The 26,602-nt window shown below is 42.3% G+C and overlaps 2 protein-coding genes across 5 annotated transcripts in view; both read left to right on the forward strand.

Annotated features, from left to right (window-relative positions):
- Window positions 1-5,921, forward strand: part of Ptprr (protein tyrosine phosphatase receptor type R) — a 250,012-nt gene extending 244,091 nt beyond the window's left edge. For 2 of the 4 annotated variants that reach the window (XM_029482860.2, XM_085843176.1), the window contains exon 13: window positions 4,603-5,913. In XM_029482860.2, the coding sequence (XP_029338720.1) occupies window positions 4,603-4,696 (94 nt within the window). In that variant the 3' untranslated portion in view covers window positions 4,697-5,913. Of the gene's footprint in view, window positions 1-4,602 lie in introns of all 4 variants that reach the window. The other 2 variants (XM_021174212.3, XM_021174213.3) reach the window with 2 other exon arrangements.
- A 279-nt stretch (window positions 5,922-6,200) lies between these two features.
- The window catches only part of Ptprb (protein tyrosine phosphatase receptor type B), a 112,700-nt gene continuing 92,298 nt past the window's right edge, over window positions 6,201-26,602 (forward strand). The window contains exons 1-3 of the mRNA XM_029482951.2: window positions 6,201-6,492; window positions 8,035-8,430; window positions 15,864-16,264. Of these exons, the coding sequence (XP_029338811.1) occupies window positions 6,438-6,492; window positions 8,035-8,430; window positions 15,864-16,264 (852 nt within the window). The 5' untranslated portion in view covers window positions 6,201-6,437. The remainder of the gene's footprint in view (window positions 6,493-8,034; window positions 8,431-15,863; window positions 16,265-26,602) is intronic.

Consider the following 26,602-nt stretch of genomic DNA (forward strand, 5'->3'; position numbering starts at 1 on the left):
GCCTATTTGATATAGATGCTGAGTGGTTTTCCCTGTAGCAAGTTTGCAAAATAACAACTGGCCAGAACTTAAAAAACAAAACCCTACAACTTAGCTAGAAACAATTTTAAGATGAGATTAAACAATATAAATCTTATCAAATTACTCGTTGTAAAGACGTCATCTTATTTTGGTCATGTATATGTATATGTAAATATATACATATTCTTTTTAAATAAATGATGTAGGTAAGATGTCAGGCATGCTTGCTGAGTGTCTAGAAGGCTCAGTCCTGGGAGTGAGTTATGGAAGGCTAATCTATTGAATGTTAGAACTAGTGGTTCAGTACACAGGAACATTGTGTTCAGACGAAGAATTAATGAATTGAAATTAACAGGAACACATGTAAATTCCTGTGTGTAATTTCAAATTTTCAATAGCTTGAAACCAGGATGGAGGGGAAAAAAAAAAAAAAGAAACCTGTAATTTTCACATTCAAATACAATCCTGCTGACTTTTAATTAACCTAACTGTTCCTACAATGCTTGCTGAGTATCACGCACCTGCAGGCCAGCACTGTGGCCTTGCCTCCTGACGCACCTGCAGATCTCATCCTGGTGCTCTACGATGAGTAGCTAAGGGAGCAAATGTGCTTGCTGGCAGGATCCCCTCGGGGACAGATACTACACTGTAGCCAGGTCCTATTTCATAAAATAGCACACAGAAATAGGAGACTATCGGTGAGTGACAGGGAAAGCAGGCTTCACAGAGATGTTGAGTAACCACAGGATGTTTAGTCTAGAGAAGAAAGATTATGAGGACTTTGATGGTTGTTTTCATCATTTCAAGAACTATTGTGTGACTACAAGGAGAATCTTGAGACCTACTGGGGCTATTCCAGTTGGCCAATAGGGTGAGAAGGTTAGAGAGAGATGCATTTTGATGTCTTCGGAAGCCTGCTCTAAAGGTATCTCTCCCTGTGAGCACTCCAGAAGCTGGCTGACCGCCCGGCCTATAAAAAAACAAGTTTTTGCCAGTAATTCCAGTGAAGGATCCTTGAGGACTCCTCAGACGTTACTCCTTTTGTTCTTGTCCTCCAAAAGAATGGAAAATAACAACACTTTCCCTGGGTCTTCCTGATGCTTTCAGCGTGACAAGAATGTTGCCACAGGGCACTGTGTGTTCCCACCTTCCCCCACCTTCAATGGCCACTGCAGCAACCTTGACTTAGTTAACTGAATCTGTTACAGTCAACAGACCTTGGTCACAGTGACTCTCTTCCCGCCATGGTCACATATTGCTGAGCCACTTCCCGTGAACCGTTACTAAGACCTCAACTGTGATTGCTTTGGCCCACCCACTGGACATACAAATTCTAGTGCTGAACAGGACAGTCAAGAAAGAGGGGGTATCTTGCCTCAAGGTGAGGTAAATGGTAGGAGGATGTTCACAGAGCAGTGCCCACGAGAGGCAGTGCACACAAAGGTTCCGCGTAAGGCCCACAGCTTGACGTACGAGTGTCCATTCTCTGAGGGAATGTCAAAGGAAGGGAGGTGCCTCTCAGTGCCCTGCAGCTGCCCTAATCTTGACTGTGGCTGCATCTCCCAGGCTTTGCAGTCTAGACTACCATCTCCTGAACACCTGCTTTGTTTTTTGGCTTTGTTTTTTTTTTTTTTTCCATAAAACTTTCCCAGACGTCATCACACAACTTGGAAAAGAGCGTGGCTCCTGAGTTGCCATTTCTGTTGTCACGTTCTGACCAGCCAACGCTTGGAAAACAAACATACAGTTCCCGTTGAAAAGACTGTGGTAATATTTCTTCACAGAAGTTTGCTACCTCAGGAAACCAGTTACCTCTTTGTTTCTTGCTGGATACATGGTTTTGGCACCATGTCAAACCTGCCTGAGGAATCACTGTTTACCTCAGAGGATGTAGCCTTGCTGCTTTAGCAGTGTGGCAGGCTAAGGAAGCCTATAGACAGAGCTAGTTTCAGTTATCCTTAGCCAGAAGTCATGTGACAGTGACAGCGACACATCACGAATTTAAGTTGGAAGTGCTTCCGTGGTCTGAAAACGATTTTGAATAGTACCAACCACCACTAGAAAAGAAAATAAAACCTAGATAAGACAAAGACTGAAACTAAAATAGGATTCGTTGTACAACTGAACAGTTACAGAGAGATTAGAAGAATTCAGATCTTCAGATCATGACGATCACAATGCTCTTATTCCACAAAATGAAAAGTGGGTTAGCTTTTACAGTAGTGTCTGAACAATTTTGTCAAGCTGAAAGAACCATCGCCCTAGGAGGAAAAGTGTGATTAAAGTATTGTGTATAGGGAGGTGGGATGAAGAATCGTCTGTTTCCACACTGAGTAGCTGCCTACCACTGATCTGTGTCACGGGGGGATGCTGCACAGCTGTGATGGTGCTAGCCCCAACAGAGCAAAAGCAAGAGCCAATTCCCAGCTTCCAGCCAGCTAAAGGACCCACCCACCATTGTGTTTAGATACCTAGCATACCCAAAGGCTGGTTGGTGCCCAGATAGCCTTAAAGAAACCATTTTCCAGGAGATCTTTGACTTGTCGGAAGAGAGATAGAACGCAGCTCAGCTGTGTTTTGTTAACCTACTTCCACTGTGCTTAGCCCAAGTAGATAATGCATTTCAGGATGGCTCTAGTGAACTAACACTGCCGCTCCAGCTGCTCCATGTTGACCGAGTAATGCTCAGAACTTTGTAACATATCCATTGTCTTGCTTTAACAAAGGTGGGGGGGGGGGCGGTGAAACCAAGTGTTTTTAAGGAATTTGTGTAAATCACACAGTTCAAATGAGCACAAGAAGTCTTTGAGCTGGGTGTTCTGACCTACTCCAGAGTCCAGTTTTTTATCCATGAGGTTCTACAACTGCTCTGCTAACCGTACACAGGTAAAAGCATTTCCAGGATGCAGGAAGATCAAGGTTCAAGGCCATCTACTACCACAGTGTGAAGTCAATACTGGTCTAAATGATATGAGACCCTGTCTCAAAACAATAAATAAATAATCGGGTACCTAGAGTACATGGCATTATAGTGAGACATACATGTGTATATACATATACATATATATACACATGTACATATATACATGTTTACATATATATGACTGAGTATATATGCATATGCATATATGTATATGTGTGTGTGTATATATGCATAGAGAGAGTCATGTGTTTCTTTTTTTTTAATTTTTAATATTTTTATTACATATTTTCCTCAATTACATTTCCAATGCTATCCCAAAAGTCCCCCATAGTGCCCCCCACTTCCCTACCCACCCAATTCCCATTCTTTTGGCCCTGGCATTCCCCTATATTGGGGCATATAAAGTTTGCAAGTCCAATGGGCCTCTCTTTCCATTGATGGCCGACTAGGTCATCTTTCGATACATATGCAGCTAGAGACAAGAGCTCCGGGGTTCTGGTTAGTACATCATGTTGTTCCAACAATAGGGTTGCAGATCCCTTTAGCTCCTTGGGTACTTTCTCTAGCTTCTCCATTGGGAGTCCTGTGATACATCCAATAGCTGACTGTGAACATCCACTCCTGTGTTTGCTAGGCCCCGGCATCGTCTCACAAGAGACAGCTATATTTGGGTCCTTTCAGCAAAATCTTGCTAGTGTATGCAATGGTGTCAGCATTTAGAAGCTGATTATGGGATGGATCCCTGGATAAGGCAGTCTCTAAATGGTCCATCCTTTCATCACAGCTAAGAACTTTGTCTCTGTAACTCCTTCCCTGGGTGTTTTGTTCCCATTTCTAAGAAGGTGCACAGTGTCCACACTTTGGTCTTCATTCTTCTTGAGTTTCATGCGTTTAGCAAATTGTATCTTATATCTTGGGTATCCTAAGTTTTGGGCTAATATCCACTTATCAGTGAATACATATTGTGTGAGTTCTTTTGTGATTGTGTTACTTCACGAGTCATGTGTTTCTTAATTATGGAGAGGTGGTCTCAAAAATGTATCATTAGAGAGCTTCGTTGTTGTGTGAACATTATATAGTCTGCATGTAAAAACCCGGATAGCATGACCTACCACACAACTAGATGACGTGCTATATGTACAGCATCTCCTGCTTCTCTCAAAGCCATCAGGAACCAATGGAAGCACAGGAGAAGATGGCACTGCCAAGAGGTGCAATAGCTATGAGATACACGCAGTGGCTGCTAGCCTTGTTACACGGCATACAGTTTTCCAGTCAACCCTTAACATTGAAGTCAGAGTACACGCTAAGTCACACTAAGAAGCATAGTAAATAGCAATGCTATCAACAAAGTTAGCATGATCCAGTCCAAGGAAATGTGCAGTGATTACAGCTGCCACCAGGTAGGCTTGTTCACACCAGTGTCATCGTTATCACTAGCCTGTGCATAATGCACCATGATACAGCATTGGTGCACAGCATGGGACTGCACTAACATATTAACTTTGCCAGCCAGGATGGTAAAAAGGGTAGAAAAAAAATTCACTAGATCAGCTATTCTGCCTGTTTGGCTTAAGATTCGTTCTAGCGTCATGTTTCGGTTACAGTATTATAAGGTGTCAGCAATACTGAGTGATTTTATAATCTCTTCCATGCAGGGGTGGTATGGTCCAAACCAGCGAGCAGTATGAATTTGTGCACCATGCTCTGTGCCTGTTTGAGAGCAGACTTTCGCCAGAAACTGTCGAGTGACTCTGAAGATTTACCAGAGCGTCAATCTCTCACCGGGTGATTCATCAAATTACCTACCAAGAGCTCCAAGAGGGGCTCCCTGCAATGGACGAGGAGGCTCTAAAGCCAGCCTGAGGCACTGATTGTGGAAGATATGGCAACATGAAAGATTGCCAGCCTTTGTGTATAGGACTTCGTTCGTAGGCATCCCCCCCAGTTATTCTGAAGGTCCTGCCTGTGCTGATGGAGGTATGACAGTCCTCTCGCAGCCTGAGGAGGATTTTGTTCTGTCTGTGTCGCCTCTCCGCCGCACAGAATCGATGTGTGTGATATTCAGAGACTGGAGGAGCTGCTGACGTTATCCTGTGTTTAGATGCTTTAATGTTCATAAAGCCTGTCTTGTGACTGGACTGTCAGCTGTTCAACTGTTCCTGTTGTAAGTGCTATTAACTATCTCAGTTACCAGAATCTTGCTGCTCAAGTTTCGAGTGATCGACAATGGATTTTTTAACCAAGACGTTTTTGTTTTGGGGGAAAAAAAAAATCAAATGCAGTGACTATTTTATATGGACATGTGTCTTGATTATATCTATTAAGTGTGCATTTATAGTGTCTCCTATGGATCAATTACAGAGCACAATGACTGTCGTTGGATATATATATGTATATTATATGTATATGTACACATATATATTCTATTATTAGGCATACAAGTTGCTCCTGTTCCACAACACTAACTACTATATTTCTACATTGTGATTTGTTTTACTTTAAAAGGGGATTAACAAATTTATAGCAACTATAAAGTATCAATAATTTTAAATACTTATCTCTCTTTTACTAAGAAGGGATTTTTAAATATGGTGTCTACCTGGTATCTCTCTCCCAATAAGAAGCAGGTGCCTTTGGGGAATGCTCCAACCTGTTTCATCCCCAAAAGTTTTTCCGAGGACACTGTCATGCACGACCTTATATTTCTCAAAGATCTCCTTCCTCAAGAGACAGATGAAGGCAAAATAATCACACTCAGCAAACAGGAGATGTTCTGCTCAGATATGAATTTTCAACGCAGCAAAGCTGACTTTCTTTCGTACTCCCAATAAATGACTCTTAACAGTAAATACCGAGTGACGCCTGTTCTTTACTTACTCCCGGTAAACTGAAGGAGGTAATAGGATGGATTTAATTTTAGTCTTTTCCTCATGGCGGGAGATGACTCTCTCCAATTGCAATCTTGTAATCACTTGAGAGAAAATGATCTCAGAGCTCCATCATTATGTGGTTTTCCTTATGGACGCCAGCATCTCATTATACAAACAGTACATGTTTATGTCTTTATATCACTTGTCACAGACCCCATAAATTACATGGCTTACGTAGATGGGGCAGAATCGTATCACCTGAAAAGAAGCCGTGATGCAGGAAGACTCAATTATCTACCATTACAATTCCCTTTCTCCATCTTGAGGTTAAGACATAAGCATGTGCCAGAGGGGTGGCAGGGGTGACTTTCTGGGGTTTATTCTGGCTCCCGGAGGCTGGCTCTACATTTTAAAAAGAGATGGTCATTATCCCTCCTTTCTAAGGAAACAGACAAAAGGACACTGGTGTAAAACTTCCCCCAAACAATTCAATTGGAGGAAGTGTGTCACTGACTTTTCCCCTCTCCGTGAAGCACGTTTCCTTCCTACTCTTTGCCTCTCTTATCTGGGAGAAATTTTTTTTTCCCCAAAGCGAAGCATGAACCGTTGTTAAGTGGAAAATGGAGGCTGAGTTTTACATGACGATTCTAACCTGCTTGATCCTCGGGAGCCTGGGTGAGTGGGGCTACCTCAGTTCCCTGAGACATCTCTCTCAAAGTTTGCCAGGAAGGCTGGTAGCCTTTGGGAAGGTATCTGAAAGAAGTCAGAATAGGAGCCAGGTCTCCATGGCTCAAGAGCCAAAGCTGATGAGAAGGGGGTTGGGGGGATAAAAGGAGACAGCTCTGGCCACACTTCTGAGATTTCTCTCTAGAAGAAAATAAGTGTTTACGGAGTGCCTGGGACAGCTCAACTCCTGAAAGGATGGGTCTCGGAGTGAGGGACCCTGAGCAGACATCTTTTATTATTTTCACATAACAGTCTATATAAGCACTGTGTTCCTTGTTCTAATCAAGTTATAGCTTTACTTTCTTGCATTTTAAGAAAAATATATACGTAAGGAACATGATTAAAGGGAAGAAGGAACTGTGTTTTATTTGGAAGTTGTCATTTGGAAGGATTGAATATTTCCAAGGGAAAGCTAGGTTGCTTAGGTTAAAACTAATTGATGTCTGAGCCTGAATATTTTACTTTTTACTGTGAATGTTTAAAAACTGGGCATTTGGTCTTTAATGAGTACTGATATATATTTTTTTAATGTGTTAGTATTTGGTGGAAAACTATAGACATTGTCACAAAATCAATGCTCCTCTGTAATCAGGAACAACTTAGCCTCTGGTAATCAGGAATTTAGCCTCTGGTAATCAGGAACTTAGCCTCTGGTAATCAGGAACTTAGCCTCTGGTAATCAGGAACTTAGCCTCTGATAATCAATACTTTCGTTGTTTGCCACCAGCCACAAGTTTGAGCTGGGAAACTCCCTTGTATTTTTTATCTTTTAATAAATGTGTCCAATTTTAACTGTTTATTCAAACTATGCAACTGGTAAACAAATATTTACTTCCTCTGTGAGCTGTGGCTGAGAGGGGGGGTATATCTCTCTTCTACGTAATGGAAAAGGGCTAAATATGAAGAGAACCAAATGGCTAAAAGGGATCAAGCCTTATATTGAATTGACTTTGATGACTTTGATAAGGCACACACACTCTCTATATTTGTCTTTCCTCATCCAATGAAAAGCCATAATCTTTGGGTGACTTTGTTTCTTTTCCAAGATTCCTTTCATTTTTCCAGTAGGGTATATGTTCCTACTAGATTGTATAAAACTTTCACAGAGGAGCACTTCATATGATGTCTTTGCATTTCCCATTGTCAGCCTGAAGATAGTCCATTGGTTCTAGGCTTTGCTTGTTTAATTGATGGGTTGATTGGTTGGTTTGGGAGGCTGTTTTTGGTTGGGTGGTTGCTTGCTTGCTTGATTGAGTTTGGGGGATGTTTGGGTTGGGTTGGGTTGGGGTGGGTGGGGGTGGGGGGTATTTGCTTATCTGTTTGACTTGGGATTTTAAGTCATGTGAGCTAAATCTGAGCCTGTTCACTTGCCATGCTAGAAAGGTCAAAATATAAATCAGCCTGGTGTTTTTAATTTGGCTGATACGTGGGCAGGTGGTTTTGTGATTTCATGGCCCTTACACAGAACCTCATAAGTCTTTCATCTTCCAGAGGGATTCCAGATAGTTCACGTGCGCAAGCAACAGTGCCTCTCCATAAATCAGAAGGTGGTTATGGGCTTCTGCAATGGCAGCAGCCACAACCAGCAGTGGCTGTCAACTGAAGATGGGAAGTTCCTTCACATTAAATCTGGATTGTGCCTGGGTATCTCCAACTCCTCAAGGGGCCCCTTCCAACCAGCAGTTGCTACTCCCTGTGCCCAGGCACCCCGATGGACCTGCCATGCTCAGGAAGGTTTCCTTGAGGTGGAAAATACCTCACTCTTTCTCAAGAAACAAAACCATAAGGTAGTGGTCAAGAAGATCAGTAAATACCTCGATAGCTGGATGAAGTTAGTTATCAACAAGGAGGGGAGACTGGCCAATGAAAGCCTCTGTCTGAAGCAAGGTGAGTGGGTCCTTTCAGAATCAGTTCTGGAAGTCAATCTGCTAACTCTTTTCCAAGATTCCAAAGCCCAGGGAGAGCCATGGGCTCCAGTCTATTTCCTTTGAGAGATACATGTGTTTACTAACAAAAACATGATAAGTGGTACCCAACCATGGAAAAATCTCATTATCCTTATTAAAGTCAGCAACTTCTCTGCCTTTGTCATTTACCTTCCCTTCTTTGCCTGTACTTACTCAAATTTCAAAATGTGTATATGTGTACGTATGTGTATAGGTGTATGTGTGTATGAGTATATGTGTGTATATTTGTGTATATGTGAATGTGTGTATATGTATGTATGTGTGAGTATGTGTATATATGTATGTGTGTATGTATATGTGTGTATGTGTGTGCATATGTATGTGTGTATGTGTGTGCATATGTATGTGTATATGTATATGTGTGTATGTATATATGTGTGTATATATGTGCATATGTGTGTATGTATATATGTGTGTTTATGTGTGTATATGTGTATATATGTATATTGTGTATGTATATGTGTGTATGTGTGTATGTGTGTGTATGTGTGTATGTGTGTATATGTGTGTATGTGTGTGTATGTGTGTATATGTGTATATGTGTGTATGTTTGTGTATATGTGTATATATGTGTGTAATATGTATGTATGTGTATATTGTGTATGTGTACATAAGTGTGTAGTGTGAATGTGTATATGTGTATATATGTGTGTACATGTGTATGTGTACATGTGTTTGTGTATATGTGTGTATGTGTGTGTATGTGTATGTGTGTGTGTATATATACGTACAGTCTCATGTAAGTGCCACTTCTTACCTGTATAAAGGTCAGAAGGTCAGAGGACAACCTTGGGTCTGATTCCTTGACTTCTACCTCATTTGAGTAAATATCCCTTGTTGTTCACCCCTGCACACACCACACCAGGTAGCCTCCTGCCTCCATCTCTCATTCCACAGTAGGAGAGCTGGGATTACAGCCTTGTGCTAATGAAGCTGTGCCTATCAAAGGTCCTGGAGATCTGAACTCGGTTTTCATACCTACAGAGTCATCTCCTCAGTTCCAAAACAATATTTCTTAAGTCTCTCTTTTGTGACAGACACTGTGATCAAACACTACGAAGTACTGGAATATACATCCAATACACAGTCTGAACACGTAATGACTAGATTACGTCAAGAAACTAGATTCTGTTGGTATAGAAACTTCTCTCGTCTGGTGAGGAGGTGTATTAGAACACAGAGGGAGCTTCACAATGGAAAATGGTGCTATGTCATGCTTCTGACACTCAGATCCATGTTCATATCATTTGGACGTAACCTGCTTTTTTTTTTTTTTTTGAAATAGTAAAAGCCAATGTGTAGTCAGAGACTTTCTAATTGTTAACAATTAGTGTTGCTAGATGATAAATATACATAATTATTTGTATGCACATGCACAAATTCCTAGCTCAGTGTATAATTAGTCCTAAGTGGGAGTGTCTATGGAGTGTATGCGCAGCTCCACCTTCTCTTGACGTTAACTACTTTCCGAGTGTATCTGCTTCTCCATTAGAGGTTGGCTCAGGAAGTCATGGAAGATCAAAGTCAGAGGCACATGAAAGATAAAAGTCCCAGGGCCTTACAGACCCCTGGGAGAATCACTCAGCAATGACTCTCCACAGTACTGAGACTGAAATTCACCCTCGGCTGCTGAGCCAGCTCTAAACCCAAGCCAACTCCCAGTCTAGTGTGCAGCCCTTAATCGAGTGCTTGCTGGCACTTCCCAGTGCTGACCCAACGATTCCCAGTTCTTCCCAGTGCTGAGCCATCAGCTTTCTTCTAGCTGGTTGCATACCAATGCCATGGAGAAAAGGCGGAACTTACTAAAAGCACAGATTCCCAAGACTCCCTCACACCTGTCTCCCACCACAACCTCAGGAGCTATGTCCCTGCACTGATACTCATGTGGGTCTATTTGAGGTCCTTTTGGGGGATCAGCATCCATTTTAGCTTTTTTTTTTTCACTTACCCATCTCTGAGGCTGATTAGATTTTTTCTTCCATGCTAATCTTTAAACAGTGTTCTCTCCCTGATTCATGCTCAGCAAGAGCTTAATTAGACACTGGCAGGAGGTTCCTGTGTAAAGGATGCTGAGGTTGATGGTCTCAATCTTTGCATCGATTCTACGTATGCAAGGAGGATAAACTGCCGGAGTCTATTACAAAACTCAACGTTATCAGAAAGTGTGCAGCACCAAGAGACAACCTGTGCAGTTTCTTCCCTGTGATTGGCTTGTTCCAATCTGTCCCGAATGCCATAAAACCTAGGCAAAAGTCGCAGTTGTGCTGTTGTTACCCATGGGAAATGAGATCCATCTCTAAGCTCAAGTCAGGCAGGGCAAGTGTTTACCTCAACACTGCATGGGAGACCTTGGACCATGTTGTGCTGTGCAGCCCAGACAGGCCTGAAACTCACACACTGGGGACCCTCCTACAGAGCATTCTTCCTCCCCAAGTACAGCGATATTTAAAAACAAAGACAAAAGCAGGGCTCTGATGCTGTCATTCTGAGTCATCAAGAGGGGAACACAGGTGTAGTCTCCAAAATCCTGACCTGTCTGCTTAACAAGCAGGGGCTCCTCGTGGAACCCACAGCTGCATGGGACTGGTTGCTAACTGGCTGCTGGAAACTGTTTCTTTGAGTCCATTAATATTTCTTTTTCCACTCCACCTTAATTGCTCTGCTCTCTTTTTTTTTTTTTTTTTTTAGTATGTTACCATGCTGTGTGTTGGTATGAATTGTCATGTGTTGATTTTACTTTCTTTCCAATTGTGTGCTTATAAAGCAATTCAGGCGTGTATTTTTAAGGGTGTCTTTTATTATACTGACTACATTTTCTGAAATGTTAATCATCTTGACTCTTTCTTACTAAACTACTATAATCCCCATCCTTTCTCCTTCACCTTTATGAAGCCCAATACTATCTGGAGTGTGTATATGTGTACATATAGCTCCTTCCTTTATCATCATTATTGGCTCATCTGCATAATTTACCCACTTTTAATAGACACATTATATTTCATTATCTTGGACAACTCTCTCCAGAGTAGAAGCACTAATACAACTAAACGTTCTTATGGCTCAATGTCTTTAATACAAGTTACTCTTTGCAACATGTCATTGTTCAACATTCAACATGAATGCTATTTGTATCAGATCAAGACAAGGAACTAACTTGTTTATTGTCTTTATTGTTGTTCAAAAAATATTACCTCAGTTCATGGTTATTTCTGAGTCCCATTATTTTGTTGCCCTTTGAGAAAGTGGTCAAAGAATGGTCTTGACCTGGGGCAGTCAACACCCAGAATAGCATCTTACAGGTGAACTTGCCCTAGCAAAGAGTCTCTGGTAGCAGTCTCTGGGCGAAAATGTTTTAGATTGAACACAGGGTGCCCCTCTACTCTTGGATTGTGTTCTCAGAAGAATTTCACTGGAATGTGAGAACAATGTAGTAGCAATAGCACAATAAAATGTTAAAAATAGCTTTAACATATTGTTCCATTGTGTAAGAACTTTTCCTTGCCACCATCAAAACATCTTCCTCCTTCACCGATTGGGAAAAGGCTTTCATAGAATATTCGAAGATATTATAGACACCCAAACACCTAACGGTCTACTACTTTTAGTATAACTCCAAACGCCTATTCCAACAAAGAGTTTAGTAATAGAAAACTGATCTTGCTTTGAGAGCCTTGTATATTTATAACAAGGATTTTCTTTCTTCCCATCTATTTAATAAACTTTCAGTGCCCGAATAAGAAATCATCACAATAGCTAGTTTTAATCCCAGAACTCGGAAAGTGGAGGGAAGGGAGGGGAGGGGAGACAGAGACAGAGACAGAGAGAGCACGAGACAGCTAGAGCAGTACTCCATTTTGATTCATAGTGTGTATGTGGCTAAAGCCATAGACCAGAATCACCCAGGGAATATGTAACAAAAGCAGAACCTAGGACCCACGTTAAATCCAGTGACTCAGTCCCTAGAGGAAGGCTAAGACAAGAAAGCTTTCACGGTAGCTCAAACACCAATTATCTTTACAAACTGCTGATTTAAAATTCACAAAACATGGAAGCCGAATGTTCAGGCTAAAATTTCTGTAGCTTTTAAATCATACCAGTTAAACATATAGACATAAAATAAGGAGATATTAGATTTAAATATTTATTTGACAAAAAAAAAAAGAGGGAGATGGCCTAAATGGATAATACATATGTTTGGCCTGAGGTATTTTTTAAAATACACGAGGATAATTAAAGACCATTGCAGAAGTCTGAGGTTTTATTCTTCACCTAAAAGCCAAAAGCTGTATGAAATGGTAACATCTTCAATGGTATTTGCAAAACCTGTCTCCAGAAAGTTTTGATCATTTACTCAACTATTCAACTTTGGGAGATTCTAGTTTTTATCCACTGATTGTGCACATTTGGCTAATTTAATTTTCAAGTTCTCATGATAAAAATTTGCCAACTGCTTGTTTCAGTACAGAGCACGTGATTGCGCGCTGGGTGTTTGGAAGCTTGGTTTGGGTCGTAACCCATCCTTACTTTGTAACAAAACCTGAGAACTAGATTGTTTCCTGTGGCCCTTAACTTAGAGAGCCAACCCTGGCCAAAGCAGAAAGTGACAGAGATGCTGACTGCCACCAACTCTGTATCCCGACCCTGACAGATGCCTGCTGAAGGAAACACTTAGACTCTAAACTCAGAACTCAAACCTGAGAAATAAAGACTGTTCTCAAGACAGCTGGGAAGAAGCCTCAGGTAGATCCATGGTCAGATTTGTTATGAGAAAGCACCTGGAACTTAACTCTTGTCTGTGTGCAGAGTGTATAACCCCGGCACAAGGCAGTTACAATATTAAATGGTATGAAATATAAATAAATAAATAAATAAAGTTGCACCCAGAAAGCTTTCAAGTAGCCATGTAAGGAAAGTTGCAGACAATATACATGGATGACCACTTACACTTGAATTTCAGATAAAATTTAAGTGCCTGAAATTTTGTAGGAGACATTATGGTATACAACATATATTGTTATATGTTATATATAACTATTATATGTAATATGATATGTATAGTAAACCTATCTATGTTCAAAGACCTCTGCACAGCCCTTTGCATCTCAAGGCAAGAATACTTAATTACCATGGCTAGTTTATTAACTTTTGTGAGAATATCTATTTATATCTTGTTAAGGCAAACACGGATCTCTTCAGCCAAGAACATTTTTTGTTCCTTAGCACCTGTCACTCAGGCACATTGCCATATGAAATGTACTAGTCAGGTAAAATTAGGATGGGAAGAAATAGAGCTCAAAAGAGAGACAAATGAGGCTGACTAGAAAGTGGAAGGTAATGCCATCTTTAAGAAGGGCTACTTGGCACATAGTAGTTGCCTAATAAATAGTTGTTCGATTTAAATGAGCAAATAAAGAAGTAATAAAAATAAATAAATAAACCGTTGTTCAGTGTCTTAAAGCCCACAGTCCTCAAAGTTACAGATACCTGATTCAACAGGATTTGCTGGGGTTTATAGTCCTGGCAACTCAACATCTCCAAAGCCAGTGTAATACCCAAGCATACCCTGTTGGCCAATCCTTTGCAGAATTTTCCAATCCTTTGTTTTGTGTAGGGTTTCCCTAAAGTACTGCTACACCATGACATAAAGGCCAGCAGTGGCATCACCTGGAGCCTGTCACAGACATAAGAAGAACACAGTTTTTGGTCATGGCAAGGTGACCCAATGTTTTTATGTTTGTTTGGAAAATTCAGCCCCCATCTCACATATCCTCAATCAGTAGCTGTTCTTTCAAAAGATTTGTGACTTAGTAAATACAACAGCCTTGCTGGGCAGCACACGCCTTTAGTCCCAGCACTTGGGAGGCAGAAGCAGGCGACTTTTCTGAATTCAAAGCCAGCCTGGTCTACAGAGGGAGGTCCAGGACAGCCAGGGCTACACAGACAAACCGTGTCAAAAGAAAGAAAGAAAGAAAGAAAGAAAGAAAGAAAGAAAGAAAGAAAGAAAGAAAGAAAGAAAGAAAGAAGGAAGGAAGGAAGGAAGGAAGGAAGGAAGGAAGGAAGGAAGGAAGGAAGGAAGAAAGAAAGAAAGAAAGAAAGAAAGAAAGAAAGAAAGAAAGAAAGAAAGAAAGAAAGAAAGAAAGGAAGGAAGGAAGGAAGGAAGGAAGAAAGGAAGGAAGAAAGGATAAAAACAAGAAAGAGAGAAAGAAAGCATAAAAAAAAAAAAAGAAAGGAGAGAGAGAGAGAGAAGAAAATTCAACTTTACTGAAGACTTGCAGAACTAAAGCACTTCCCACCAGTAGACACTGTTATGGTTAGACAAGAACAAGGCACTCTGATGTGCTATTTGACAGTCAGCAGTAATAAGGACTGTACTGAATATCTCAAAAAGCTAGGGAAACATTCTAAATATTTATCCCATAGAATTTGAAAAGATGTTGGAGGAGGTAAATGTTAATCCGATTTAATCATCCTACAACGTATGCAGGAATCTAAACATCAGTCTTCCCCCTTTAACGTCTAATTTTATGTTTTATATCTTAGTTAAGACACAAATGTCCCTATCATAAATGTTTACATTATGGTTAAAGAAATAAATGCTGTCAACAGCACAGGAGCCACAGTTTTTCAGGGCGCACGTAGGCAAGTTGCTAACAGTGATTCTCAAAGTGCCATTTTCTTTGACACCTCTTCTGAGAAGCTGATAACAGCTGTGGCCGTCCACTCCACAGCACTGCTGTAGCATCAGTACCACAAGATCGGGAGTCTGGGGAGATCTTTGGAGACCCATGGTTCGCTCCATGGTTCAGTGACCTAGATATCCACAGAATGAACTTGAACTCTGTCTTCTATGAAGTACTGGCCTTTTCATAAAGAAGCGTTCATAACCCCCCCCCCCCCGCCCGCCATATAAAATTGGCAGATGGATGAAGGATGGGTAAGCTGGACAGGGCAACTAGATGTTGTCATTCGCTGAGGGGATCTTGGCTTTTTTATAGCACTATATCTACCCACATGCTCCTTGTTGAAGGGCCTTTACTCACTACATAACAACTGTTTTTATGTGGTACTGGGAATGTGGCTGTTAGTAAAGTTCTTGCCTAGCCTAGCCTGCATCATGGCCTGGGTTTGAGCCCTGACACAGTATACACCAGGCATGATGGTCCACACATCAACACTTAGGAAGTAGAGGCAGGATGATCAGGAGTTCACTGTCCTCGGGCTACATAGCAGGTTCTAGACCAGTCTGCGCCTTATGATAGCCTATTTCAAAACAAGATCATTTTATGTGAAGAATTCACATAAAATTCAGAAAACGTGAGAATGATTTTTCCCCCCACTGTCCTCTCTTCTCAGCTGGCCTGGGTACAGAAGTCTCGGTGCGGACTGCTAGAAACTCAGCTGCTCCCCAGATTGCCACTACTTCTAACACCGTCCCATATAGCCCAAGCCACATTAGCAATACCACAGAGACATTCCTCGGGAGCACTACAGAGACCCTTGGGAGCACTACAGAGACCCGGGGGAGCACTACAGAGACCCTCGGGAGTACTGCAAAGACCCTCAGGAGCCCTGCAGAGACCCTCGGGAGCACTGCAGAGACCCTCGGGAGCACTGCAGAGACCCTCGGGAGCACTGCCGAGGCCTACAGTCAGAGCAGCAGCAAGAGAGGTCTCCCCCGTCTGCACACGGCTGGAACTACAGACGAATCCTGGAGCCCGCTGACTACTCCACCTTTCTCCAGCATCACCACAGAGGTAAAAGGAGAGGGGGGCGGTACGGTTGTGGGCGAGCAGTCTTCCCGTGAGAAGGCTTGCTTTGTTCAAATTTCTCCTGCGCGTTTAGAAGTCAGTCACTTTGTGTCTCGCCTGCAAATTATGCATAAACGTCTTGGGCATAATGAGGAAACCTGTGAAATCTCTGCCTCTTTCTTGATGAGATGGAGACAACTGGACTTGTTGTGCCAAACCTGTACTCTTGTAGATTGGCATTTTTGGAACCGAAGTCGGGGGTTCACGGTCTTCAAAGTAGTCTGAAAAAGCTAAATAGAAGGTGAGACCAGAACTTTGCATTTCCAAACTATTTATGCTCCATGGGGCGAGAATCACCAAGTGGTGACAGATCCAGCGTCACTGTGATCAATTGGGATGATAACAATGAGCAGAAGGCATGGCACCCCTCCATCAACATCTCCTGAGATCACCTACCTATGATCTTGGTGGTCCGCCAGGTGACAGACGTGGCAAGCGAATGAACAGCAGTATCAGTAGCTCATGGGGGCTACCCAAACAGTCTCTCTGCTGTGAGTGTCCGTTTCTTTGGCTTTGCTTTCTTCTTGGATGTTTGAGCCACAAAGTAGGCAGTGGTGGTGTAATGAGAATAGTGTGTGCCACGGAAAACATGGGTGTGTCTTGATGGTAAAACCCTCGAGTGCACACATGGGAGAAGCATGAGTTAATCCATAGCACAAACAAACAAAAGGAAAAGTCTACACTTGGCTCGGGAGTGTTTAGCTCTTTCTTAAGAAGCGACCTAAAGCTGGGCAATGGTGGTGTGAGCCTTTAATCCCAGCACTTGGGAGGCAGAGGCAGGCAGATCTCTGAGTTTGAGACCCAGGTCTACAGAGGCCAGCCTGGTCTACAGAGTGAGTTCCAGGACAACCAGTACTACACAGAGAAACCTTGTCTTGAAAAAAAAAAAAGAAAAAGAAAAGAAAAAGGCAACCCAAACTTAAAGACTGTAAAAACCCAGTATCAACCAAATGACATCCACCCAGTTAGAACCCTCATTGTCTTTGCATTGCATTAAACCTAATATTGCATGTGGTCCCCAGCTATTGAGGACATCTATCACTATTGATCACAAGACAAATACAGTGAGGACATTGAAAAACTCCTGGGAGTTTATTTATTTATTTATTTATTTATTTATGGTTTCCATTTTCTGTTACCATAAATCTTCCCTCTGACCTAGTTCATTTCTTGCCTAGTTAGGAGAGCCCAATACTTTTACATTTATTTATTTATTTATTTATTTATTTATTTATTTATTTATTTATCTGGGGGACCTCTTTACATCACTTTCAAGCATAGCCCTCAACCTCCACCCATTAATATAAATATCTATTCCAAGAAAACAAACTCTAAATCTGGCTTTTGAAGGTCAGCTATCCCCCTCCCATCTCTCCATCCCATCAGGGCTTAAGACATCATCAGAGCCCCTCGCTCCTGCCTTGACTTCTGACCACATGTTGACTCAGAGATTGTGGTTCCAGAGCAGCTGCTGGCTTTGAAAAGTGGGAAAGGGGGACAGGAGATGAAGTAGCCATGACTTTAGGAGCTTCCAATGATCACCCCATGATCAGGGCTCTCCCTAGTTCTCCCATTCCCCTGCCGTTTCATCCACGAGTCTGAATGAGGTATTTGCCACTTGGTTTTGAAAACGAATGTTCACACCCTTTATTTCCAGCTGCCTGTGCCTCTCAACAGAAGACGCACCGTACCATTAACTTAGCAGAGCATTCATTCACATTTAAACTTATTATATATAACAGTACAGGGTGGGGGAGTATATCCAACAAGAGGCATTGAATAGACTACTATGGAAACCTGTCGGCCTGAGTTCTAAAAGGTGGTCTTTGCATAGGTCTGACATTATAAAGCATAGAAATAAGTTCAAGAGTTGGCCTGGCTCTGCAAAAGTATATTCAGAACAAACAGCAGCAAAGCCTTGTGGCAAATGCATCTCTGTTGGGTGGACCTAACTGTATGACAGAGCTCACAGGATCAGCCTCCATCAGTGGAGTGGATTGGTTTACAGTCTTGGATCACAGCAGACAAAATGGATTGGTGGTGGTGGTGGTGGTGGTGGTGGTGGTGGTGGTTTGGTTTGGTTTGGTTTGAGTTGGGTTGGGTTGGGTTTGTTTGGTTTTTTGAATTTCATTTCTCGCTCCAGTGTTTGTGTGAGTTCCTAGATGAGGTGTCCAACATGGTCAGTAGCTCATCTTCTGGCTCTCCTGAATTTTGGGCAAAATATTGACTATGCCCTGGGAAGTCAAGGTAGAAAAGCCATGTGTTCTCCAAAGACAGCTTCTCCACTCACAGCTTTCAGCAGTCTACACTCTGATGTGGCCGGCCTTCTGACCAAGCTTGATTTAAAGGAGAATTACTTTACACTCATTCATCTTAGACAACTGGAGTTTGATACTTTGAGAAGTAACACAGCCACTTAGAATTCAAAGCCCATGCCCTTTGAGAGAGTGACTTTGGCAAGAATATGAACTGTTTGAGTTCAGCTCAATGGTCTGAAATTCTATTTAAATCTCTCTCAGACTTTTTTTTCTATATTACATAGCATCTGGTTTGTGAAGATTTTGGATTGAGATTTTAAATTGAGCTGTAGGTGGGGGGTGTCTTTGAGTGAAGATGGGTTTTTGTGACTGTATGTATTTGACAAAAACACCTAACAAAATGCTTAAAGCTGTGGGGAAAAGGAAGGCAAGGTTTGGGGTGGATTAGAGTGGAACAAAACAGAATGTAGGTGAGAAAAACAACGTGGAATGGGAGAAAGTAAACTGGAGTGGAGTAGACTAGTCTGGAGTATACTGGACTGGAGTGACTTCTCTGGAGTAGACTGGCCTGGGGTGGACTGGTCTGTAGTGGACTGGAGTGCGCTTCTCTGGAGTGGACTGGACTAGAATGGACCAGACTGGAGTTAACTGGACTAGAGTGGACTGCAGTAGATTTGATTGGGCAGGTGATTCATGCTGGCCTCAACTTTGCAACTGCATTGAGCATTTGGGGGAGGGCGAGTCACAGGGCTAGAGGATCTACACTCAGCTCATTTGCATGACGAACATCCAACCTTGGCTCTAAGCCGGCCATCTAGGCTCACCTCATGACCCTGCATCCTCCAGTAAACAATACCAGCTTCCCTTTCATGATAGGAAGTTAGTCCAGCTTCATAAAAGGCCAAAGGTAAAGGCTCGGGGATTCTAGAGCTATGGACTCCGGAGTCACACAATGCCACATTCGGGGGTTAAAGCAGGCTAGGAACCAACCCAGAATCAAGGAATAGGGAAAAAGACTGCTTCTTGTTTTAAAACCTCAGCAAAATCACAAAAGCAATATACATGTTGTTGGGATGAATCCATCCATGTCCATCCGTTAAACAAGATACCAAGTTGAATCATCATCAACACCACAGATGTCATCGTTAGCTCTGTTTTGCAAATGTCTAGCTGAGATATGCAGAGGCTACAATCCAAGGACTTGCTCGAATGATTAAGGAGAAAAATAACAAGAGTGTACACACGTACACACGCGCACGTACACACATACAATCACCACATTCTCTAACATATTGCCCCTGTTCATCAAGGCAAAAGCCAAGGAGGACATACGGGAACTGCAGCTCTCAGTAATCATACAAAATAATCCTCCAGTCACTTCGAGGATGCAGTGCTTCTTCTCTTTACCTTCCCCACTTTTCTCATGCCCTCCCTGAAGGACGTGATGGGTTTGACTGCGGAAGGTTGTATGCTTGGACCAGGACTTGGCCTCCTAGCTCTGTGGCTCATCCCCACCCCCTTCCCTTCCCCAACCTCCAACTCCGGACATTAAGGGAATTAACAGGTCACGATGCAGAAATAAAGAACTCGGTCTTCAGTGTCAAAGGAGCTTTCTTAGTTTAAGTTCCCATTGTTTGTTCTCAAGTCACAATTCCTTCTTCAAAATGGAGATTATTATGGGTCTTCATCTGCCTCATGAGACTATGATAATAAAACCTGATTAAAGAAATCACCTTGGTACCCTAGCCATGTGTGGATGAACCTTCAATAGTGTTGGCTTCGTTCAGTCTTTGTTTTATCATTCCTGCCCAGGGTGGAGGAACCCAGATGAGCTAGCATATTCTGTGATAATACTCTGGAAGGGGTAAAGTGCTGAGCGTGCATAAACACAAGGTGACTGGCTGGTTCTGATGCCACTATCTATAAATCTTGCCTAGAGGTTCACAGCCTGCTTCCTCTCCCACCCCACCCTCGCTCTGGCCCAGGGAGGGGCTGCATTTCCTCAGTTCGTGAATAGCCATTGTGGTGCTGGGCTAAGCTTTCACAGTTCTGCATTTCCTCCCATTTGGCCTTCAAAGAGATCGCAGCCCGGTGTGAGGAGGAAAGGGTAGAAAAGGCGCCATCGGTCCATGTGATGAAGGGTGCAAACCTCCTTTACCGGGTCACTTAAGACGCAGGGGGATACCTGTGGTGTAGGCTGACTAAAGACAGAAGGTATCCCCACTGCCTGGAGCAGTGGTTCTCAATCTTCCCAATGTTGTGACCCATTAATCCAGTTCTTCATGTTGTGTTGACCACCCATCATAAAATTATTTCATGGATATTTCATGACTGTGATTGTGCTACTGTTATGGATCGCAATGTAAATATCTGTGTTTTCTTAGGGGACTCCTTTGAAAAGGTCAGGGTTTTTTGTTTTGTTTGTTTGGTTGGTTGGTTGGTTTTTAGTTTTTTGGGGTTTTTTTTTTGGTTTTTTGGTTTTTTTACCCCAGAGAGGTCTTGACCCACAGGTTGAGTGAGACCCACTGTCCTAGAGGACAATGCAAACTGTCTTCAGAGAACCTGTATGACACTTAGACTGTCTATTATGAATGGAATCAAATATCACAGACCATGAGACTGATAAGGTTATTTTTAATGTTCATTTGTATTATTTTTGAGTATTTGTGTTTAGGGGAAGGTGAGGTGTGTTCATGTGAGGGCAGGGCTCTCAGAGACCAGAGGCATCTAATGCCCCTGGAGGTGGAATTATGAGCAGTTGTGAGTCAGCCAACCAGGGAAACCCAAAACATGCTCTGAACAGCAGAGCTGTCTTCCCAGCCCCTGTGTCGAGGTTTAAAAAGCAGGAAGTGATATTGTCGTGTTATTAGTGTGTGTTTCTAAGTCCCTACCTTATAGTCAGTGACATCCAATCCTAATTCCAACACGCAGTTTCTTGGTTATTCAGTTAAAGTGGGTGACCATCTGCTAACAGCACAACTGAGTTTAAATTCACCTGACCCCTCCAGCCTTAGTATTTCAAGGATTCCTTTATTTTCCTTCCATTTTTATTTTACTGGGATGAAATTGTATTTCCTTTCATTTTATTCATAGAGAAGCTGGGCTGATAATTTGTCACCATATAAAACACACATACACACACACAATACAGACACAAACATTCACACAAGCACACAGACACACACATACACAGAAACACAGACTAGGCACAGAAGCACACACACACAAAAACACAAAGACACACACAGAAACACAGACACACACTCATAGACACACACACATTGCACACAAACACACACAGAGAGACACACACAGAGAAACACTCATAGACAGACACACATATATACTACATACACAAACACACAGGGACCCACAAAAACACAGACTCAGACACAAACATACAGAAACACAGATACACACTCATAGACACACAGACACACACACACAGAAACACAAACATAAACTCATAGGCACACAGATACACACACATACCATCAGAGAAACACACACTCATAAATGCACAGACATACATACATACTACATATACAAACACACAGAGAGACATACACACACACAGAAACAGAAACACACCATGGACACACACACAGAAACACACTCATTGACACAGATATACACACATAAGATGCAGCTATGGAATAGGCCATATGTTCTGAGATGGCACCTCTCTCTGGCATACTATTGTCTCTGGGCAGAGGAAATGTACTGGAAGCAAGTGCCGATGCAGGAGAAGAAGAATGCCAAAGGAAAGGGAAACTAAGATCAACAGAGAAGCCAAACTGTGCCAAATATTCAGAAAGTCTATGCCCCTCACCCTGGTTGCTCTGTGCCTGAGTCACCTGCCTGACTTTTAAAGCTACAGGGGTAAGATCCCACTTCAGATCTCCTAAACCAGATTTCCCTAAAGTGGAAACTCAGCCCTTAGAGCAAGAGAATCTCCCAGCGATTCTAGTCTGAAGCTGGGTTTGTGATCAGGAGATCATTGCGTAATCAGCGTGTTCGAGAAAGCACAGTTGGGGCTGTAGAACCTGAATTCAGTAGCAAGGAAGTCAACTATGGGGTGGGGTGGGGGACGCAGATGTTACAGAAAAACCAGCTGGAATCATTCAAAGAACAAGAGGCAGCCAAGTCCATCTCACAAAACTCAAAGGTGTTCCAAACTCAAGATGATGAAGAGATTTGGCAATTCAGTGCAACTCGGGGTCCTCTACTACAAAGAACACAGGAACCACTGAAAGTATTGTGCCTGGGGTCATTGATGAAACTGAAATATGGACTGTGGGTTTAAGTTTTGCATTCATTTTCAAGTTCCTTAATTTAGTGACTTTATTACGACTTCAAACCTAATTCAGGATGCCCACAGCCTAGTCTAAGATAATTCCTGTATCTGCAGAGAGAGGGAAGAGACAGAGACAGTGAGAAAAATTGGTAGGTCCAGGGAAAGGTTGTAGAAACCACGTGTGTAAGTCTTACAGTTCACCTGTTAATGTGTGACTCTCTCAAAAATAGTTATTTTCAAAATAGAAAGAAATCAGCAAAGATGTGTGCTGATTCCCAGGAAGCTACTGAGCTACAACTAGGCCAGTAGCTCAGCTATACCAAGATGCATCCTCTTCAGGAACTGTGGTGACAGCACGTGGGGTTTGGAGAGGCTGGGTGGAAGAAGGGGAGGTGAGATTGTCATCCACAATAGGAAAGAAATGAGATGAATCTGCAAAAAAAAAAAAAAAAAAGGAAAAAAAAAAAAGTCAGTGAAGCCAAAAGTCAGAACTGGCTGCTGAGCCGCACGCTAAGTATGAAGATAAGATAAAAGACACCCTGAGAAGAAGTAAGCACTTAAGTGTCTACAGCTTACCCCAGCTATCCTTGCACCTTCAGATGCCAGGCACAGAATGACAGCTGGGAAACCCCCTCACTGTAGAATCTGGTGAGAAGTCCTGTAAGGAGCGAGACCGTGAATTCCAGGAGCTATGACTAAAGTCACCATCTGTTTCCATTTCTCCTGCACTTGAAGGGAACACAGAACCTTCATCAGCAGGTCCAGATGAGATCCTCCCACTGCAGAACTCTCTGCTTAGGAGCCAGGGCTCTCTTGTTCTAGATCCCTCATGGATCTGGGCCGATGAGCAAGCTGTTGTATTCCCTTGCTAGATGCCTGCTGTCTGGTCTGTATGCCTGTGGACTTGGCTGTTTGCTCTTCTCTCTGCGAGATTGGGGATGTGGGGTGGTGTGACTGACGAGGGAAGAAAGCAGAACTATGGGCAGAATTAAGCAAATGACTACTTGGCTGAGGGCTCTGCTCTCCGTGGTACAGGCAGCAGTTTCAGTCATGTCTCCTGCTTGTTGAGAAGCAGCAGCTCTTGAAGGGACTTGGGGTCCACCCCTATTGACAATTGCTTCATGCATGTCAGTTTCTACCAAGACTGGGGTCTAGGGACTAGAGTCTCGAAGGCAAAGAGTTCTAATTTGGCAAAGGGATGAATGAGGATGTTATTTTCTAGAAGATTTGCACAAAATTCTTTGCCAAGCCCTTGTTTAGTGGGAGAATGTAAAGTTTTATTCTATCAATATATGAGAGATCCGGTCACCATGGCCTAGGGATGTGGAGGAGGGAATGAAGAACAGGCCTCCTTCCTTCAAGGCCTCTATAATCTGGCTGAGAGTTTTCACATTACATTTGTGGAAATCGTGATAATAAGGTCCTTTGATCTTCTGCTTTGATCACTGTCAGCCCAGTGCTCAGAGGTCTGAGAGAAGCCTGTGTCTGCCTCACCCAAGAGGGAAGGGTGGGGTAAGGAAGCTATGTTGAATTAGAGATAACCAAAAAACAGGCAGAATGTAGAAAGATCAGGGTTCTATCTTTTGATTTTTTTTTTCCTTCTTGAGTCAAAGTCGAGATTTTTTTTTTTGAAGACTTTTTGTAAACAAGGAAAAGATTTGATTTTTCTCAGTATTGCCTTCTTATTTTGACTTTTAAAGCAATGCTAAGATCTCATTGTAAAAGCCAAAAGTCACCTATATTGCTCACATTATAAGCCTCTTCTTTTTAATGGCTAAAGGATTCAGAGATTGGAATGCACGATGTGACCTGTAGAATATTTAAAGTATGTCTTTGGTTTCTGATCCTAAGTATCTAGATAAGGTAAAGACTTTGTTTGCTTGTTGGTTTAGGTTTCCTTTTTACCAATTGTTTGACATATATTTCCTTAATATGAATGAGTGTTTTGCTTGCATGTGACTATGTGTACCACATGGGTGCCTGGTACACACAGAAGCCCAAAGAGGATATCAGATCTCCTAGAACTAGCATTATCAATGGCCATGAGCATCATATGGGTTCGATGAATAGAACCCCCAAGTCTTCTCCAAGAGCACTGGGTACTTTGTATTAACGAGCTTTCTCTCCAATCCCGCTTTACTCTTCTTGAGAAGTCAATCTTATGCCATGTTTTATTTATCTACTGTCAAGATGTGGGAGAATAGACATTGTGCATATCACAGCCTGGCTCATAAAGCCATACTCCCTAAGAGCCATGCACACACTGACTGTCCTATGGGAAGTCTTGCTGCTCTGGCTTGACCTGTGTGTGAATAGATTTGTCTCTTGGGTTGGGTGGTGGCAGCTATGATGTAGGCAAAAATTCAGATATGGTATTGGGGATGTTCCTGGAGCTTGAAGAAGTGCTTCCCTGCAATGCCCTGAGGGTCCCTGGTGCTTGTGCATCATATGTCTGTCTACCTGTGGCTACAATGCAAGGATGAAAGCTACTCAAATCCATTTCCTCCCAGAGTGGGGTGAAGAAAGAGAGAGACAGAGACAGAGACAGAGAGAGAAAGAGAAAGAGAAAGAGAAGCAAAAAGAGAAAAGGATAAGAAATTGGTGTGGAAAATAAATACCAAGAAGCCTTAAGGATATATCTAAGAATGCAGGTGGAGCTTACTGATAGCAATTCTCCCCACCTCCCCTGCTTCCAGAAAACTGAGGCATGGCCAGGAGTCTGGATAGATGTTAAATGTCTCCAGTGCTGATCTACTGAACAGCTTCTTTTGGATACAAGATAGGATGCAGAGTGACTTCGCTGCCGTTTGAAGGTTCTCAGAAAGACATTCTCTTCCGCGGACTCTGTTATTCTTTACTATCCGTCAGTTGCCTTAGTGTTCTTCATAGAAGGTTATTTTACTGTTAGCAATCTTAGGTCCCAACACGCCCGTCCCTTTGCTGGGAATTACAGTTCATGCCTCCTCTTTCGACCCCTAAAACTGCCCTCCAAATGTTCTTGTTATTTCCTGAAGACTCGAGATCTAGGAAGTTTATCTAGAAAGACTTCTTTAAGTACTCCAAACTTTATCTCTAAATACAAAGCAGGATGGTCATGAGGTGTTTTTTTTAAAAAAAAAATATGACCGCTCATCAAAATTATGATTTCTTCTCTTCGAGGGCTTCTCTTTTAAAATGCATGGCACTTGCTGCAGGTTAAAATTGTAGTAAAAGCTAACACAATTTTAATTAGCTTTTACCACAATTTTCTACTGAGGCAATACAAAGGAAAACTTAGAAAAGGATTTGATATCTTGTGATTGGTTTTACTGGACACATCTGCCTGGTTGTTATGCCTTCTTTTAAGAATTACTGGGGTGCCATTGGTAGAGTGTTCAGTGTAAACAAGGCCCTGGCTTATGTCCTAAGCACCACATTCACTTGCTGTGGTTGTACTTGCATATAACACTCGATTCAGAAGGTACAAGCAGGACGAGCCAGAGTCCAAAGCCATCCTCAGCTACAAAGACAGATCAAAGCCAGCCTAGGTTACACAGCACCCAGTCTCTAAATAAAAATAAAATAAAATAAAATAAAAATAAAAGATATTGCATGAGATTTGAATGAAAAAGTTCTTTTACATAGTTATGGTTACTACTTGCATAAGACCAGCACAAGATGAAGGCAATCAAAAGCCCAGCATGGGTCAGGGAGGAGCTCACAAGGCCCACATCTAACTGAAGATGTGTT

This window comes from Mus caroli, unplaced genomic scaffold (assembly GCF_978045245.1).
Source record: "Mus caroli unplaced genomic scaffold, Mus_caroli_1 scaffold_9, whole genome shotgun sequence".
Classification (NCBI taxonomy): Eukaryota; Metazoa; Chordata; class Mammalia; order Rodentia; family Muridae; genus Mus; species Mus caroli.